The sequence below is a fragment of the Cutaneotrichosporon oleaginosum genome (genome assembly GCF_008065305.1).
Source record: "Cutaneotrichosporon oleaginosum strain ATCC 20508 chromosome Unknown ATCC20508_contig04, whole genome shotgun sequence".
In the NCBI taxonomy this organism is placed as follows: Eukaryota; Fungi; Basidiomycota; class Tremellomycetes; order Trichosporonales; family Trichosporonaceae; genus Cutaneotrichosporon; species Cutaneotrichosporon oleaginosum.
Genome location: NW_027072173.1, coordinates 2,231,319 through 2,249,233, shown reverse-complemented (window position 1 = coordinate 2,249,233; position 17,915 = coordinate 2,231,319). Strand labels below are relative to the sequence as shown.

General features: G+C 61.8%; 8 protein-coding genes across 8 annotated transcripts; 3 read left to right on the top strand and 5 right to left on the bottom strand.

The window, feature by feature from the left end:
- Positions 1-1,194: 1,194 nt before the first annotated feature.
- Positions 1,195-2,327, bottom strand: COLE_05319 (uncharacterized protein; the record flags this gene model as incomplete). Its single annotated transcript, XM_018426863.2, has 4 exons — positions 1,195-1,682; positions 1,780-1,967; positions 2,043-2,267; positions 2,299-2,327. 4 exons carry the CDS (start codon positions 2,325-2,327, stop codon positions 1,195-1,197), a joined length of 930 nt encoding a protein of 309 aa, XP_018277025.1.
- Positions 2,328-2,984: 657 nt separating this feature from the next.
- On the bottom strand, positions 2,985-4,365 carry COLE_05318 (uncharacterized protein; the record flags this gene model as incomplete). Its single annotated transcript, XM_018423841.2, has 3 exons — positions 2,985-3,796; positions 3,836-4,170; positions 4,211-4,365. The coding sequence occupies 3 exons, from the start codon at positions 4,363-4,365 to the stop codon at positions 2,985-2,987; spliced, it is 1,302 nt and encodes a 433-aa protein (XP_018277026.1).
- Positions 4,366-5,311: 946 nt separating this feature from the next.
- On the bottom strand, positions 5,312-8,468 carry COLE_05317 (uncharacterized protein; the record flags this gene model as incomplete). The annotated part of the gene is made up of 10 exons (XM_018423842.2): positions 5,312-6,458; positions 6,506-6,632; positions 6,676-6,984; positions 7,022-7,280; positions 7,329-7,445; positions 7,481-7,580; positions 7,617-7,771; positions 7,810-7,883; positions 7,919-8,207; positions 8,244-8,468. The coding sequence occupies 10 exons, from the start codon at positions 8,466-8,468 to the stop codon at positions 5,312-5,314; spliced, it is 2,802 nt and encodes a 933-aa protein (XP_018277027.1).
- A 571-nt stretch (positions 8,469-9,039) lies between these two features.
- Positions 9,040-10,333, top strand: COLE_05316 (uncharacterized protein; the record flags this gene model as incomplete). Its single annotated transcript, XM_018423843.2, has 8 exons — positions 9,040-9,198; positions 9,451-9,537; positions 9,641-9,739; positions 9,789-9,822; positions 9,951-9,991; positions 10,023-10,107; positions 10,141-10,207; positions 10,243-10,333. The coding sequence occupies 8 exons, from the start codon at positions 9,040-9,042 to the stop codon at positions 10,331-10,333; spliced, it is 663 nt and encodes a 220-aa protein (XP_018277028.1).
- A 113-nt stretch (positions 10,334-10,446) lies between these two features.
- Positions 10,447-11,166, bottom strand: COLE_05315 (uncharacterized protein; the record flags this gene model as incomplete). Its single annotated transcript, XM_018423844.2, has 3 exons — positions 10,447-10,787; positions 10,833-10,964; positions 11,013-11,166. 3 exons carry the CDS (start codon positions 11,164-11,166, stop codon positions 10,447-10,449), a joined length of 627 nt encoding a protein of 208 aa, XP_018277029.1.
- A 283-nt stretch (positions 11,167-11,449) lies between these two features.
- On the top strand, positions 11,450-12,487 carry COLE_05314 (uncharacterized protein; the record flags this gene model as incomplete). The annotated part of the gene is made up of 2 exons (XM_018426864.1): positions 11,450-12,214; positions 12,245-12,487. The coding sequence occupies 2 exons, from the start codon at positions 11,450-11,452 to the stop codon at positions 12,485-12,487; spliced, it is 1,008 nt and encodes a 335-aa protein (XP_018277030.1).
- A 148-nt stretch (positions 12,488-12,635) lies between these two features.
- COLE_05313 (uncharacterized protein) lies at positions 12,636-13,653 on the bottom strand (the record flags this gene model as incomplete). Its single annotated transcript, XM_018423845.2, has 2 exons — positions 12,636-13,217; positions 13,249-13,653. The coding sequence occupies 2 exons, from the start codon at positions 13,651-13,653 to the stop codon at positions 12,636-12,638; spliced, it is 987 nt and encodes a 328-aa protein (XP_018277031.1).
- Positions 13,654-14,045: 392 nt separating this feature from the next.
- On the top strand, positions 14,046-17,790 carry COLE_05312 (uncharacterized protein; the record flags this gene model as incomplete). The annotated part of the gene is made up of 7 exons (XM_018423846.2): positions 14,046-14,103; positions 14,143-14,398; positions 14,432-14,505; positions 14,556-16,528; positions 16,564-16,632; positions 16,670-16,894; positions 16,933-17,790. 7 exons carry the CDS (start codon positions 14,046-14,048, stop codon positions 17,788-17,790), a joined length of 3,513 nt encoding a protein of 1,170 aa, XP_018277032.2.
- Positions 17,791-17,915: the final 125 nt, after the last annotated feature.

The window sequence follows — 17,915 nt, the reverse complement described above, 5'->3', positions numbered from 1 at the left end:
ACTGCGTGTAAGGGCAGCCCTCCAAAAAACAGTGAGTTAACAAGGATAACAGAATCAACACAGGTGATCGGTGGAGCTGTATGTCTATATAGGAGACTATGGATGGAGGCCAGAGTGGTTGACAGATTGTCAGGCAAGACAATTGACTGACAAGAGGTTGCAAGGTCGAAGGGTGGTTGACCTGACAAGTCTCGCTCACGTTGCTCGCGCCAACGTCGTAGCTTCTTACACGGGACTCTAGAGTGCAGGCGTTCACCTGTCGCGGGTCAGCTAACGTCGACGTAGGTTGAGTGGCGGCGAGCGGACGGATATCGGCAGAGCGCCGATCCAAATGTACAGAACTCTACAACGGAACATATGTACCAGCATTACAATAGAGATAACGACAATCACGGCTAAGTCTGAAGGGGCGACTCCCCTGATGTATCCCGGTAATGAGGTATCGAGATAATGCACAGATCGGGGTGGGGCGGGGGGTTGGAGCCTCGGTCCTGAGGAGTAACCTGTATGGGCTGACCTGTGTAGAACGATGTGGGTCGCTCAAGACTCTCGCTGAATGTCATTTCGGTCCCGTCAATGAATCGATCTCTCATCAACATTTGTGATGGCCCGGACCCGAGATCTAGCTCAAGTAGAACTGCTGTTAGGGCCATTAGGCTTATTATTGTGCCTCTTGTGTACCGGTTGAAGCATTTAGATCGGGCCATCACATCATTCGGGTACGAAATCCAAGGCAACTACTCTAGCGAGAGGGGGTCGCAGTCGACCGATTGGCGATCAGACGTGAAGGGCACTTGTTTGCCTTAACATCGAAGTTGGGAGATAAGCCCACGGCGACCATCTCTTGCGATGACCACAACGCTGACGCCCTCTGGATATGAACCCGCGGGTAATGTTCTGCAATGACACAACTGACGTGGACGCTCTGCATCTGCTCACGCATGCACTCTCACGAATGAGCACTTGGGCCAGCCGAGAAAAGAGTGCGCACAGAATGTACCTCGACGCGACCGATTGGCGCTGCTTCGGGAATCAAATCAATTCACCGCTGCGGAAATCATAATCATCGGTAACTTGACATTCCGCGGGGTCGCCACTTTTATGCCGTCGACATGCTACGTCCGCAAAGCATATGCTCCCAACGGGTCTACGGCGCTCGCATTCGTCCTGAGCCATCTTCTTACTACAAACAAGTTAAGCCGGCGTCTTGGATCCCTTGGGCATGCGCGCCCCCTTCGGCGGAGGGTTCCGCCTGAGGAAGTCCTCGGCAATCTCGGCGTACGTGACCCACTCGACGCCTTCGTGCCCGTTGACCCACTCGATGAAGCGCTCGAGCATCTTGAGTACGTGCGGACGGCCAGATACGTCGGGGTGCACGGTGAGCGGGAGGCAGAAGCCCGTGTCGCGCTCATTCTCGTACAGGTACGTGAAGTGGTCCTTCCACTTTGACTCGATCGAGCGGACGTCGACGAAGCCGTGAGAGTTCGCCGCGCCCTTCATAAACATCATAGGAGGCAGGTCGTCCAACTCCCATGAGACAGGTATGCAAGGCAGGCCCGTCGTCTCGCCGCGCTGCAGCGGCTCCATCCAAGTGCTGGGATGCTTGTCGTAGTCGATCTTCTTCCAGGTGTCTCCGATGCGGAGATAGTATGGCTGACTGTCTCGGTGCATTGAGGAATGGTCTGGTGTCAGGCACATTCCGGAGGCTCACGTGGCTGCTCAGAAGAGGGTAGGAAGCGCTGGGAAGCATGGACGCTGCCTGCGTCTCCATTGACTCACCGTAGAGGAGCCCCTTCTCAAGGAGCAGCTCAGCCCCCTCCTTGCTAACCTCCCACCACGGCGCGACGGACCCGAGGGGCGGCTTGCCCCAGAACTTCGTGATCTGGTCATACGTGTGATCGAGAATAACCTTCTGCTGCTCGAGCGAGAGGGACGTGGGGTTCTCGTGCGAGTATCCATGAAGGCCGCTGATGTAAGCGCGCGTACAGGCCAGCACCCCGCACATCCCTCCCCCATCCTCTCCCTCATTCGTCTCCACTCACATCTCGTGCCCCGCGTCGCGCACCTTGGCCATCTGCTCGGGGAACGTGTCGAGGCTGTGGCCGGGGATGAACCACGTCGTCTTCATGTTAAACTTATCAAAGAGGCGGAGGAGGCGGAGCGAGCCGACCTCGCCCGCGAAGAGGCCGCGCGAGATATCGCTCGCACTGTCTTCGCCGCCGTACGAGCCGAGCCAGCCGGCGACAGCATCGACGTCGACGCCAAAACTGCGTGAGCGGGGCGAGGGGACAAACTTACGCGCAAAGGATACGCGGCTTGGAGGACATGGTGGATGGGACGGAGGAGACGAGACTGGGACCGGCTTATATGCAGCATAGATAGCGCTCGATACGACTGCCCACATTGCGGAGTGTCAGCTGATGCTGTCGAGCATGCGCGGCTGGAGAACTGTGAGAATGTGAGACAACAGTCGGGGCTGAAGGCACTGTAGGGGTGGACATGCGGGGTGGAGGTTAGGCACGCCTCGTATCGAGCTGCGGAATGCGGAGGCGTTCCGAGCGCCGCGTTACGCCGCCGCAAGGTGTAATGGCGGGGTTGGAGCTCATTGCATCGGGTAGCTTGCAGCTTGCAGCTGCCTCACAGAATTTATTGGCGGCGCAGAGGCTTGGGCTTGGTCGACGTCAAGATGGGATACCGCACTGCTGTCTGGTGTTCAGTTCGGCCCGTTTTCCTGTTTGGTTCGCCACGTGAGCGTCCCACGTGACTGCGGCGCTTACGCCGAAGGAAAGTCCGGCGTGTTCTCCTCCTCGCCGGCGGAGTGAGCGCCCATGCGGACCACGCATAATTCTCGCAAATACCCTGTTACAATGCATGGTTTACAGATGTCGTTCCTATGTCTATGCTTGGCCGCTCGGCCCGCGCGCCGTGCCGCTGGCCGCGGACTTGCCCGCGGGTCCACCATTCGCTCTTCAGTGGGACCACGGTCACTTGAACGTGACCGTCGCGAGGGCCTTCGCGCCCTCGCCCGCGGCGTCGTCGACGAGCAAGACGTCGCGGAAAACGACGCCGCGCTCCTTCAGCCCTTCGAGAAGGAGCTCGCGGTATCCCGGCGAGTTCATAAGTCCGCCGCCAAGCGTGACCGCGGTGTTTTCGGGGCGCACGACCGTGCCGTCCCCGAGACACTCGATGGCGAGCTTGACGAGCGAGTCCATCGCGAACTTTGCGATGCTGAGCGCGACTTCGTGCGAGCGCTGCGCGAGCTCCGAGTCGAGCGCGACGCCCGAGTCCGCCGGAAACGCCCATTTGAAGACGTGCCGCGCCGCGCCGGCGAGGTACGCGTTCCGCTTGGAGCTCGCTTCGCCGATCGTCAGGCCGTCCACGAAGTCGGTCATGAGCGCGACGATGCCGATAAGCTCAGTCGGGTCCTCGACCTCGAAGTACGACAGCAGGTCGGTGTGCAGCGGCAGGCGCGGGGGCACGGGCGAGCTGTAGATACCCGCGCATTGCTCGCGGTCCCATTGGCCTAGGAGCTCGCGGATCGCCAACCGTCCGATCCAGAAGGCGCTCCCTTCGTCGCAGAGCATGTATCCCCAGCCGCGCGAGACGCCTACGTCCGCCAGCGGCAGCCCGCGACGCTTCCGCTCCGGCGCGCCGTCGACCGGCGGCGATGGCGGCAGGTGCGCTGCGTGCTCTTGGATGCGGATCGTGCGCCCGATCGTGCCTGTGCCGCACACGATCGCCACACAGTGGTCGATGCCAGAGAGGTGGAGGGCGGGCGCGGCGAGGAGGTTGACGTCTGGGGTTAGCGCGAGCAAGCGGCAGAGCTGCAACTCACCGTTAGTCATGGAGATGCGCTCCGGCGCAGTGCACAGTACTGCCGAGACGAAGGGGATAAACGCCGTCGCATTCGCCGGCGTCGTCATGCCCGCCAACGCGATCCAGCAGTGCTGGAACAGTGGCTCAGCCAACGACGCCCATTTGGCCCGCGGTGTGTTGTATCCACTCGGCGTGGGCGAGCCCATGCGGCTGCGCACGCCCGCAGGAATAGCTGATGGCGAGGGCGACGCGATCGCGAAGCCCTCGGGGAGGTGCGAGGCCGGCAGCTGCGCGAGCGCGCGGTACGTCGCTTCGAGGATACGGTCGGCGGCGGTGATGTGCCCGATGGATTGGCTGAAGTCAGCGATCTGCGCTGAGTGCTTGGGGGCCTCACACATTGCACGGCCCCGCGGTGCCGCGCACTTCGCGGCCGTCGTCGGAGCGCACGACGACCATGACCTTGCTTCCGCCGCCGTCGGCGCAGAGGATGAGCTGCGGGCGCGTCGGCGTCGGCGAGCCGGGGATGGGAGGGGTAGCTGCGCGAGACATGGGTGGGGGGCGAGGAGGGGGGTTGCGGAGGTTGGTGCGGAGGTGGGTGCGGAGGGGATGGCGGTCACTGGTGAGTTATGCGATGAGGCAAGTTATAACGGCCGGGTTTGAGCTGCAAGTCGTCTGGGGATGGGTATCGGTATCGGTGAGGCTGGCTGCTTTGTGGCTCGGATGGGAGACATTGGAGGGTGGCCAAGTTGAGATCGGCGTGGTCGCCGACGGCGATCGCCCCGATTGTGCCTGACCATGCCACGTGACGTGCTCGGCGCTGGCCTCCCCCACATATCGCGCACAGTGACGGAAAGTTGAGACATGCATGCATGGATCCTGTGTGTAGAGCGGACTGGATCAGTGGGAGTGCATGCTGCATTGCAGCCGCGGCTGGGTGAGGGCTGCGAGTTGCAAGACAGAAAGTCAGGTGCTGGTGAGGCGGGCCGTGCGCCGAACCTTCCATAGTTCTGTGAGGTGCATATCGCAGCTTCCGCCGTGCCCACTGACCACCTCAGTCGCCCGGCCACCCCGTCACCGCTGCAAGCCTCCTGTTCAGTCTGGGTATGGCAGTTTCCGCCGGAGCCAGTGAACGGACGTTGCAGCGATTTGCCACATAGTTGGCCGACATGGCCGGAGGCACGCACCCAACTCCATTCCACAGATCTCGGCGGCAGCGGACTTGGCATCGCGCCTCATCCTCGGATTTTCGCCATGGCAGTCTCAGATCTCGGGAGTTCCCCGATCGATCCCCCATCCGTCCTCAGCTACAGACTAAAGACAGCCCGTACGCATTGACCAGTGACTGCCGAAGGTAGAACGGTAAAGCTTGATTGGAGGCCCACGGGGTCCGGGCAGCGCGCCGCATATTCCGCCGAGATCGTGCCGAGTAGACGCACAATCGGCGCCGTCCCCCCGCTCCATTACAGGTTCATACAATGTTATGATATGGCTAGGGCTACGACCACGTCTCCTTGACTTTGACGCCAATGCGCTCGAGCTCGTCGAGCACGCCGGCCCAGACGTCCTTCGTGTATGGGCCGGTCACGCCGCGGACCTGCACCTGTCCGTCGGCAACGCGCAGCGCCGCGAACGCGAGGGTGCACCCCACCGTCGTGGCCATGGCGGATGCGCGCTCGTCGCCCGTGCACAGCAGAGACGCGGTCACGGTCTGCTCGCCTACGCCCCCGCTGTCTGCCGGCACGATCTTGAACGCGTGGTGCAGGAGTACAGCGTCGCGCTCGTCGGATGCATACGCGAGCTTCTTGGAAAGAAGGGACGCGAAGGTGTCGATCGGCGCCTGCGGCTGCTTCGGGAGGGCAGGGGGCGCGGGTGCGCCCAAAGATGAGCCTGGCAAGAGCGAAAAGTACTGCAGCGCCTCGACCAGCTCAGCGTCTGCCCCCGTTGCCTGCTCTACCTCGGCGAGGAGGTTCTCCTCCTTCACCTCGCGCCCGAGTGCCTGGCTCATCGACGCAGCCAGGAATCCGGGCCAGCTCCCCGCTGCCTCCACCTTCTCCTGGCCCAACAGCCCCAGAGTGCGGAACCCGTCCATGAGGTGCGCAAAGCCCTGGTACCGCAGAGTGCCACGGAAACAGTCACGCAGGTCCTGGATGGAGCCGAGCCCATACTTCTCTGCGTATGGCAACGAGTCGCGGTTCGCCAGACCCTCCAGTGCCAATCCGCGCCACAGCTTGACGTTCGGGAAGTGCTCGCGCAACAGGTCCTGGCCGGCGACCTTGCGCATCTCCCCGTTGAGCTTGAACTCGGCGTTGTTTAGCGCGGCCGTGAGCACCGCCTTTGGCGACCATGAGAATTTGTACGCCAGAGGAACGTTAGATGCGGATGCCTCTGGGAGGCCACCGCACCACGAGACGAAAGACACGACCTTCTTGCCCTCCTTGTGAACGCGCTCCATAATACGCATGGCAGCCATGCTGTCGATTCCAGGGTCGAGGCCGCACTCGCCGAGGAGAAGGACATCCTTCGCCTTCGCTTCAGCGTCGAGCTCCTTCATCTCTGGGCTGACATAGGACGCCGTGACGAGGTGTCGTCCATGGGTGATGCAGTGGCGCGCGACCTGAACGTGCATTGGCGCGGGGAGCAGACTGTAGTTAGTAGCTGAACTTGCACGCGACCACCGTGGTCGACCTACCTGACAATAACATCGGCGCCTGCGACGGTTTCGCCGAGCGCGGCGTCGTCCGACACGTCAAGCGAACGTGTCGACACATTTCGCCGGTTGCGTGCGAGCGCCTCGGCTTCGGCAAGGTTGTTGCTCGCTGCTGTCAGCTAAAGTACTCATTGGAGACGTCCAAAACTCACCGATGACAAGCTGCACATCTGGACGCTTGAGGAACGCCTCTACAGCTGGACCGGCAACAAGGCCTGATCCAAGGAGGAGCACTCTCTTCTTCTGTGGCAAAAGGCCAACCGATTGCGTTGCGCGCCACTTGTCAACATTCTCCTGCAGCCACTCGTGCTTCTCCAGAAGCTCCGAGTTGGCGACAATGCGCGCCCTGTTGAGTGTCTGGTCGATCTCGTCGTTGACCACGGGCTTTCCGTTTGCACGATCGACCGCGCGCTCAACATACGGCAACAGCTTGCCAGAGAAGTAGGTGGACGAGTCGGCGGCTGGGATCAGGACTGTCATCATTGAGAGATTACTCACGCAGCTCGGTGGGGAGAACGTCCGTGGAGCCGATCAGAATGCCGCCTGGGCCCTCAAACACGGGCTCGTCAATCGTCGTGTAATGGTTCATAAACTCGAGGGCACCCTCTACGTCGCAGGTGACATCCTGCAATGCGATCATCTTGTGCTTGCCCTTTCCTTCCGCAAGGTAGCGCTCCATGTCGGCATTCGTCATGATGCGTGGGAAGCCCTCCTGCCACCCAGCGCCGTGGATGAGCGTCGTGATGTAAGGGGCGATCTGCCATTAGTTCCGCGAAGCCTGAATTGCAACTGCTTTGAGACTCACTCGCTCAGTGAAGGTGCTCTCGTACAGGTCGGGGTTGGCATAGTACTCGATACGGTCGTAGCCGCCGTCCGTCTTGCGCTGAAGGTACGAGTAGGGAGGGAGAGCGCAGGCGTAGATCTGTCGTGAGCTCGAGCAGAAAAGGATGGGCAAACCTTGGGGCCAGGCTTGAGGTTGGGAAGCTGCGTCCAGTCGACCCATTGGACGCCAGCCTCGTCGAGCATGTCGCGAGAGCCAGTGGAGACGTTGCCTGCGCTTCCAGTCAGTTCCAGGGCTGGGAGATCGGCTCACCCAGTGAGAGCAATGACCACTGGACCCTCGGCATCATGTGAGAGGGAAGGGTCGCTGGCTTTGCGGAGAGCCGTAAGCTCAGCGGCATCACCAGCACGCTTTAGCGCCGCTTTGAACTCGTCGAGCGAAGTGTAGGTGTATGGCCTAGCAAGGTGCTGCTTGTTAGCCTTCTAGAAAGTCAGATTCATCTCACAAGAAGCGGGTGCGACACTCCGCGTCGAAGCAGAGCCTGCCCTGTAAGAGAGAGAGCTTCGCCAGCACCAACAGCTGCTTGTCAGCCTACTCGCTTCCCGACGACTCACCGCCTGCGAACCAGCCAAATGCGGCGACGCGACGGAGCTTGCCGTCCTTGCCGGGGGATGTCAGAAGCTCGTGGTCAATGAGAGTCTGCCCCTTGCTTGGAGGCAAAAAGGCGGACAAGAGGGGGGTGTTGTATGGCTGTCCCTTGTGAGTGTGGCTGAACATCATCCAAGTGCGCTTGACTGAGGGGTCAGAGTCAATGAGGGCGTGCACATCCTCGACGCGGGGCTCCTTGATGCCCAGCACGAGATTGACGTCCTTGGACAGCTTGGGGACGATCTTGGCGCCAGCCTGGGCAGTCAGTGACTACCTCGAATGGAGACGTACGGCGGCATAGGCAGAGTCGGGGAAGCAGCGGCGAGAGCAAGACTCGACCTCGACAGCGGCCTTGTCAGTCAATGTGGCGACTGCCTCGGGAGTCAGAGGAGTGCGGCGCTCCCAGACGCGGCGAGGGTCCTCGCGGCGGATGCCGAGGGTGGCGAGAGAGCGGGTCATGAGAGACGCGCTGGTGCGGAGGGGGCGGAGGGGACGGAGGGTAGGTGGACGGATCATGATGGGCAGAGGGGGAACACCATGGGCTCTTGTAGGCTAGAAGCGGAGGGGGAGCGCGGATGATGAGGTGGGAAGAGTAGTGAGTATGATGAAGAAGAGATACGCGCTGTTGTGGAGAGGAGAGAGCGAGAGAGAGAGAGAGAGAGAGAGAGAGAGATGGTGAACGAAAGAACGCTGGATGATCACATGCTCATCGAGGGCTACGCGGCGCGCGGCGCGTGCATCGGACAACGGGGAGCAAGGGAGGAAGGGTGGCAATGAGATGGAGAGGGAGGGGAGGGGAGGGAGTGACGTCGCGCGTCTCTTGCTAGCCGCGCTTATCCGCCCTCTGGCTTCGGCATGTGCCGACCGATTAGTAATCAGTTGTAATCAAGCAATACTTTTACTAATACTTGTTTGGCTCCAATTAGAATAGATAATGAACATTAATCGCGGGGCCCTATTGCTTGCCGCTCGGCCATCCCCGCTCATTTCCGCCCATCCCGCTCTGCTTGGATCACTCAGACGGTCCAGTCATCCGCTCAACCTTCCTCTCTCCATCTCTCCATCTCCATCTCTCCATCCATAAACAATGGTCGCCCTCGACAACCTCCAACAGCTCCTCTATGCTCCGGATGGCACACGCTACCTCGTCCTCTCCCGCGCGTCTACTCTATGGCAAGTCAGCATGTGGACTCCCGCGGGCCCCGGGCATCCAATTCCGCGGGTTTGGAATGGCATCGGTGAAGCCGTGAGTCAACCCCCTCCCATCCCATGATCGATGAGGGTGTGAGGCATGTGGCTTTGCGGGTGTGGCACAGATACAGATCACCAGATGGCAGCATGGTAGATGGCCAGATACGCCGGATCTGCCAGATAGCAGCGCGCTTAGATGTCGAGCGCATGGAGCTCGGGGTTCGTGGGTGTGTGGCATGCGGACGATGTGGAAGAGGCGCGCGGATGATATGCTTCCGAGAGCGGAAAGATTAGATGCTGATACCAGGGTACTGGGGAACGAGCCCGCGAGATTGCGGATGGTGTTTTGGCTGGCATGCTGAGTGTGCAGACCCGGGACAACGGGGGGTTGAAGGTGGGTGCGGAGTGGTGTAAGAACGAGGAGAGGATTTGGGCGCCCTTGTCCCGAGAAACTCCAGCAAACTCCTTTCTGCTCTGAGGTCGGTGACTAACTCCAGCTTCTTGTCCATCTGTCCAAAGGTGCTGTCGGCGTGTACCTTGACGCCGCGCAGCTCAGCGACAGCTGCGTGGGCGATCTACTCGCTGCAGCTTTTAATGTGGGTGTAACCTCTACGGGTTCAAGCGCAACCATGCTGATATCTACAGATGAAGGAAGCCAGACCTGCGACGGCCGATGCGAGTGAGTCAATCCCGTCTTCCACTCGTTACGGCCGTGCCGATCTTGCCAGGTCGTATTCGAGATTTGAGAGCGTTGTCGCCTCCTCAATTTATCGCCCGCCACTTCCTACTAACACTCACTCACACCAGACTCTACACGCGCACATGAGGCACAGATTGAGGCGCTGCAAGTACGTCCTTCACCCGCCAACCTAACTCCAGGCCGAGATTTCCTCGCTCCAGAACCGCAATGCCAACCTCAAAGCGCAGATCCAGCGGCAGAACGGCAGCTCTGGGCGTAAGGACGGTGAGTGGGGTGCAGGCGGGCCACTGATATCAGCCCAGCCCATCGTAAAGCCCACCGCGCCGCCCAAGAACGCGAGTGTTCTGCAACCTACACAGCGGCGGTAAGCTGTGCGCAAGAAGTGTAAGCTGATGACAGACGCAAGGTTGTGGAAGACGAGTTCATGGGCTCCAGTGGAGACGAGGACGACGAGGATGACGATGATGAGGCATACGACGATGACGACTGACGACGACGACTGAAGACTGACATGTGCCCTTCTTCGCGCTTTTTGTAGATGCAATACAATATAATGTACATGACTGTGTGAACTGCTCGCGAGGTACACGCCAAGCTTCCCGCCTACGCTCCAACACCCTTGACCCCCCACTTCCGCCGCACCTCGCGCCCATCCGCACGCCGGTAATCCACCAACCCCAGTTCGGGGGGAATATCTCCACGCTCCGTCGCCGTAAGTTTGATGAAGTCTAGCACGCCAGTGGTGACCTTACCAGCCGGCGCGCCAGGCGGAGGCACCGGATCAGGCTTGTACGTCCACGGCTCCGGCAAGCCCGGTGCGCCGTCCCACGCATACTCCGGCGACGCACGCAAGCTAGGCTTGACATCCTCTCCTTCCGGGAGGGTGGCGAGTGTCTCACTCTGCACAGGTTCCGGCGACTCGGCGCGCGTCGGCATCGCAATAGCTGCTTTCAGTCCACGTCCGGGCAGCGCCAGCGCTCATGACTCACGGTGACGTTTCCGCTTCGCAGCCCGCTTCAACCCCTGCTGCGCCAGACACTCATATGCGTCCCGCGCATGCGGGACCGCGCGCCCCGCGTGCGCGGCGTATGCGCCCGCCTCCGCAAACACGCGCTGGATGTCTGGCGTCAGTCGACGCCGGCGGTAAAGAAGAGAGGGGGGAGACTCACGGTGCTCCAGTAGCCGCTCCATCTCAGCCAGTGCACCAGCTTCTGCGCCGTCGAAGCCGCGCTTTTGGAGCGCTATGCCGACGAGCCGGGTGAGGTAGTGCCGCGTCGCGTCCGGTGGGAGGTGTGTATGGGGGATGTCTTTTGAGCGGGACATTTGGCGCGCGGGCGAGCGAGTGAGCGAGTGAACGAGTGAGCGGAAGTGGGAAGTGGGGCTGAAGTGCTGCCGAAAAGCGCTCTGTGCAGGCCGGATGGATAAAGACGAGTCCGAGTGGATGAGGACGAAGATGGGACGAGGATGATCGAGAATCAGGACGAGGACGAGGAGACTGGATCAATCAACAACGCAGTTAGGTGGCAACGCGGGACCAAATACACGTGCACACACCTACATGACGTCCGTTCATCCACGACATTCCACTTCCAATCTTCCACTCACCATGAGCCAGACGGAAGCCCAGCGCCGCGCCGCCGCGCGCAAAGCCAAGATCCTTGCCCGCGGAAACGCGGGCCTCGAGCGCCTCGCGCACACCGCGCGCGGGGACGAAGCCGCGAAGCTGTACGGCGCTAGCGCGCCCTCCGCATCCGTCCCCTCCGTCTCCACGCCCTCCGCTCCCTCCGCCCCCACCGCCTCTCAATCCCCCTCCTCCACCCCCGCCCCCTCGCAAGCTCCCGTGTCCGTCTCCGCCTCTTCTGCCCCCGCCTCATCGGTGCCTTCGGCTCCCGGCCCCACCGACAAGCCCGGCTGGGCGCGCCCCACCCCCGGCCGCACCCCGACACCCGGCACGCGCGCGGCGGCCGCCGACCCCGCGAACATGGACCTGAACGCGCTCATGCAGATGATGGGCCAGGGGGACGGCGATCCGTTCGCGGGCCAAGACCCGTTCGCGGCGCTCATGGCGCAGATGGGCAACATGGAGGGCATGGGCGGCGGCATGCCGCCCATGGGTATGCCGGGCATGGGAATGCCTGGTATGGGGATGCCCGGCATGGGCATGGCGCCCCCCGCCGCGCCGCGCGCCCAGCGCCTCCTCCCCCTCATCCACGCCGCGGCCGTCGTCGCCTTCACCTTGTTCGTGGTCGTGTGGTGGGAGCCGACGATGCAGCTCGTGCGCGCAGGCGGAGAAGCGGGCTCGTGGGCTGCGCGGTGGCGGGGGTTGGGCGGGCGCGCGGGAGGATTCGCGGCCAAGACGTTCGGGCATCTCGTGAGTTGCTAGTGGACTGTGCTTACCCAGCCCGTTTTCTACGCTTTCGCCACGCTCGAGTGCATGCTCCTTGCGCTCCGTGTTGTCGTCGTCCGCCCGCAGGCGCGCCTGCACCCTCTCCTCGCCAACGCGCTCCCGATCCTCCCGCCGGCGGTGCAGCGCGCCGTCGTCCTCGGGTCCAAGTATCTCGGCGTCGTGGGGCAGACATACGCCGACGCGTGCCTCTTTGTCTTCGGGCTCGGGTGCGCAGTCGTGGTCGCGGAGTATCTCTAGCTATATGCATGTCCTACACTAACCCCACACCGTCGATGCCCTTGCTCGCCCACGCGACACAATAGTGCGAGAGCACGAGCCGCAGCTCTTCGATCTCGTCCAGAATCTCGAGCTTGCCGATACTGGCGTCAGCTTACCCACGGCAAACTCACCGCGCAAGCTCTGCGCGTGGCAAGCCGCCGCGCACGTCCCACAAGCTCTTAGCGCCGGCGTGCGTAAACGCGCCCGCGCCGAGGCGCGTGTCCGTAAACCGATCCGCTTGGGCTTGAGGCGACGCGAACACCGCGCCGGGCAACGAGAGATTCCGCTGCGCGAGGTTACGGTGCATGACGCGCCCGAACGCGTCGTCGAGCCCCACCATCTCATACACTGCTGCGGCGGCGTGCGCAAACGTCGTCCCGAACCACTGGATGACGCGCCGCGACTCCTCTTCCGACATGTAGCAGAACACGCATTCGGCGAGGAGGAGCGTGGGCCGCGAGGCGTCGAGCAGCGGCGTGAGGGCGTCGAGCGCCCCGGGCGCCCGCAGGTCCAACGGGACCAGCGCATACTGTGCGGCAGTAAGGGCCGCGCCGCCGTGCGAGACCGTGTAGGGCGAGGAGGGAGATGGGGAAGACGTGGAGCCGAGCGCAGCGCTGAGCTGCCGGTTCCGCGCGATGCGCTGCGCCTTCAGCGCCGTGAGGTGCGGAAAGTCGACTTCGACGTATCGCGCGATGCTCGCGTCCCGGCTCTGTCATTAGTCGGTACGCGGTAGCACGTACGTGTAATCGCCAGAAACGCGTGTCGCTGCCAGCGCCCAGCGAGATGATCTGCGCTTCGCCGCCCGCCGACGCCAGGAAGCTGTCGACGACGGCGTCGAGCGCCGCGGTGCGGTGGTGCGTCCCCACGTTGATCAGCGGGGCTTTGCGCGCGCTCCCGCCCCCGAAGCTCGGGAGCTTGTACACCAGCGACGCGAAGGGGTCCGCGAGGTATCCGAGCTGCACGGCCGAGCTGCGTGAGCTTGGACGGAGGGCTGACTCACATCCGCGAGACGGCTGCGTCGTCGTCCGTCGAGCGGATGGCGTCGTCGGGATGTGTGGGCGCGCCTCGAGGTGCTCGGGAGGGGGGAGGGGGTGGGAGCATGGTGAGTGACCAGGACAGGGGATGGACGAGCGAGAGGACAGCATCAAGAGATCGATGATCGAGCTCGATCCTCAATCCTCAGCGGGGTCCCCGGCTTACCACGTGGCCGCTCGTCCGCCCAACTCGTGTATTCTGAGTGCGTAATCCGCATGCTGCGGTGACTCCCTCAGCCGTGTGTAGGCTTATCAGCTGTTTTACTGGAGATCCGGGCCGGCCCTCGGCGTCGGCGATGCATTGGCCCACAATTCCCACAACTAACCCGGGTCGTCGGAGACCAAGCGCCGCTGATGCTGCAGAGATGGAAGATGACGACGATGTATTGGTGCCTGACGATGACACTTGCCGCACCCCCTGACCCCATCTCTTCAATCTCCCCCTTTCTTCATCTCGTCTTGCAACTTCATCTCTTCTCTCATCTCACTTTTCATCACACACCATGACCGCCAAGAGACTTCAGAGCAAGCTCTTCGGCGCTGTCAAGGAGGCTGCGTCGCGTGAGTCATCTCCCAACCCGGTCCCGTCTGACATTCCAGTCCCCGGCCGCAAAAAGGACGACAAGGACGCGTCTTCCAGTCCGACGCCCAGAGATAGAGACGACGACAGCGGCTCCGGTTCTGGCGCAGCGACGCCCGTCCCCGCCCATCCCGAGACCAAGCTCGGCGACAAAAACATCCACAAGCTTCCCGAGGCCGTCGCTGCCGAAGAGACCAAGCTGGCCGAAAAGACTGGGGAGAGCGGAGGAGCGGCCCCGCTCCGTATTGACATACCTGGCCAGCGCGAGAAAGAAAAGTGAGAGCCTAACGAGAGACGGAGTTGACCCAGCCTGCCGAAAGTCAAGAAGACGGAGAGAGATGAGAAGAAGGACGAGCACACGCCAGTGGCTGCGGGGCCATCGCGTAAGCCTTCCTCCCAGCCTTCTCTACCAGACCATGAAGCTGACACCCAGCGCGCCCGGCCTCTGGCGAAGAGACTCCCCGCGACAAGAAGCCGCTGCGCGAGCGGCTCATCCAGCAGCTCGGCTCTAGGTACCGCTCAGTCGAGGACCACCGCCTCCATCAGGCCGACCTGTACGAGGTGCACTGGAAGCGCTGGGGACCGTATCTCTCCGAGCGGCAGTGGGGTACGGTGCGCGAGGACTACAGCGCAAACGGCGACGCGTGGAACTCGTTCCCCTTCGAGATGGCCAAGTCTCGCGCGTACCGCTGGGGCGAGGACGGCATTGGCGGTATCTCTGATAACCACCAGCGCCTGTGCTTTTCGCTCGCCCTGTGGAACGGAAAGGACCCTATCCTCAAGGAGCGTCTGTACGGTCTCACGGGCGAGCAGGGCAACCACGGCGAGGACGTCAAGGAGCTCTACTATTACCTCGACTCGACGCCGACCCACTCGTACATGAAGTTCCTCTACAAGTACCCCCAGGCCGAGTACCCGTATCAGAAGCTATTGGACGAGAACAGTAATCGCTCCCGTGAGGTGCCCGAGTACGAGCTCAAGGATACTGGCATCCTCGATGAGGACCGCTACTGGGACGTGTTCGTCGAGTACGCCAAGGACGAGGAGGACCCCAACTCGATCTCCATCCGCATCACCGCGTACAACCGCGGACCAGACGCCGCGGACCTCCACCTTCTCCCACAGCTCTTCTTCCGCAACACCTGGAGCTGGCCCAAGGAGCTTCCCAACGACATGCCGCAGATGAAGCAGGTCGCTGCTGGTGTTATCGAGGCTACCCATGAGACACTTGGCGTCACCCGCCTCTACTGCACGCCTTCTCCCAGCCCAGCGCAGCCGACCAAGGGTGGTGTCGTTCTCGTTGACGGCCCGTCCGTTATTCCTGACCTCCTGTTTACTGAGAATGACACCAACTTTGAGCGTCTGTACGGGGGCAAGAACCGCACGCCGTACAACAAGGATGCCTTCCACGACTACGTCATCCCCGGCCACCGTCCGAAAGTCGAGCAGCACCAGGCTACGGAGAATGGGGCGGTCAACGGCCTCACGGAGAAGGTGGACGGGCTCGACATCAATGCCGCAACAACACCTTCTTGCTATCCCGCCGAAAAGTTTGTCAACCCCGAGAAGGAGGGCACCAAGGCTGCCGCCCATTACGCCTTCAACAACGTCCCAGGCCATGGCGGATGCGTGGTTGTGCGTCTCAAGATGACCCCCAACTCGCCGTCCGAGGACCCTACGATTCTCGACGAGGAGGCGTTTGACGACAACATCGAGGACCGTCGTGTAGAGGCGGATGAGTTCTACTCGAGGCTCGGCCGCGGCCCGCTTCCCGACGACCTGCGCTCGATCATGCGCCAGGCCCTGGCCGGTATGATGTGGACCAAGCAGTACTACCAGTTCATCCAAAAGGAGTGGATTGATGGCGACCCGGGACAGCCCAAGCCACCGCCCGAACGCAAGTACGTGCGCAATCGTGAATGGCGCCACCTGTACATCAACGACATTCTCAGCATGCCCGATAAGTGGGAGTACCCTTGGTTCGCAACGTGGGACACGGCGTTCCACTGCATCCCGCTCGCCATGGTTGACCCATCTTTCGCCAAGAAGCAGCTTGATCTTCTCACGCGTGAGTGGTACATGAAGCCCGACGGCGCGTTGCCTGCGTACGAGTGGAACTTCTCAGACGTCAACCCGCCCGTTCACGCGTGGGCGACGCTGCGTGTCTTCAAGATAGAGCGACAGGTGCGCGGCGTCGGGGACCTGGACTTCCTTGAGCGCGTGTTCCAGAAGCTGCTCCTCAACTTCACGTGGTGGGTGAACCGCAAGGACTCGGAGGGCAACAACGTCTTCGAGGGCGGCTTCCTCGGCCTTGACAACATTGGACCCTTCAACCGTTCCGAGCCCCTCCCGACTGGCGGCACCCTGCGTCAGGCCGACGCGTCTGCGTGGATGGGGCAGTACTGCGTACGTACTAGTGTCACAGCTAGACTGACATCCAGGTCCAGATGCTCATGATCGCACTTGAGCTCGCACTGCACAACCCTACGTACGAGGACATTGCGTCCAAGGTGAGCCGACTGATCCGAAGCCTAATTTAACACACAGTTCTTTGAGCACTTCCTCTTCATTGCGGATGCCATGACGTACCGCAGCGAGGACCAGGAGATGTCACTGTGGAATGACAACGACGGGTTCTACTACGACGCTATTCAATGGAGCAACGGGCACTCGCAGCAGATCCCTGTGCGCTCGCTCGTTGGTCTCATGCCTCTTTACGCGACGGCTATTCTTGAGCCGCATGTGCTGAAGAAGTTCCCGAGCTTCCGCAAGGTAAGCTAGTCAACGTGCGATGATTGAGCTGACATTAGCGCCTCGACTGGTTCGTCGAGAACCGCCCGGACATTGCACAGCGCAACCTTGCGTCAATGAAAGCGCGTGGTCGTGGTGACCGTCTGCTTCTGGCGTTTGCTAACAAGGATCGCCTCGTGCGCATTCTAGAGAAGATGTTGGACGAGGACGAGTTCCTTAGCGATTACGGCGTTCGCTCGCTCTCGTTGTACCATCAGAACCACCCCTTCTCGATGCACGTCGACGGGCACGAGTACGGCGTGGGATACTGGCCGGGCGACTCCAAGTCGGGCATGTTCGGCGGCAACTCGAACTGGCGCGGCCCAATCTGGCTGGCACCAAACCTCCTCCTCATCGAGTCCCTCCAGCGCTTCCACCAGTACTACGGCGACGACCTGCAGGTCGAGTGCCCCACTGGAAGTGGGTACTACATGAACCTGGCCGGTGTGGCGGAGGAAATCCAGCACCGCATCATCCACATCTTCAACCGCGACCAGGACGGGCGTCGTGCCGTCAACGCCGGCGACAACAAGCTCGACCGCGACCCCTACTTCCGCGACTACGTGCACTTCTTCGAGTTCTTCCACGGCGACGACGGCCGCGGTCTCGGTGCCTCCCACCAGACAGGCTGGACGGGTCTGATCGCATGGCTCATCCACCGGTCAGGCGAGTACTGCCGCCTGCCTAAGACGCCGAAGACGCCACGCGCTATCGCCAACCACTACTTCGGAGACTCGATGCCGACGCCGTACACGGCTGCCAGCACGCCGGGCATTCCCTACACGCCGAGCGAGGGGAGCGGGCCGCGCTCCGCGTTCCCCGGCACACCGTACACGGACGCGTCGGGCTTGGATGAGCCGGAGCCGGATGAGCTCTAAGTGGCGGTCTGGGCGATTGTAGATGGGAGGGCGAGGCAACCTGTGAAAGAACATTTGAGGCGACGTGGTTGATAACTTGATAGATGGCATGTAAACATTCAGATTGTGCTTGCTGGAGCTGGGAG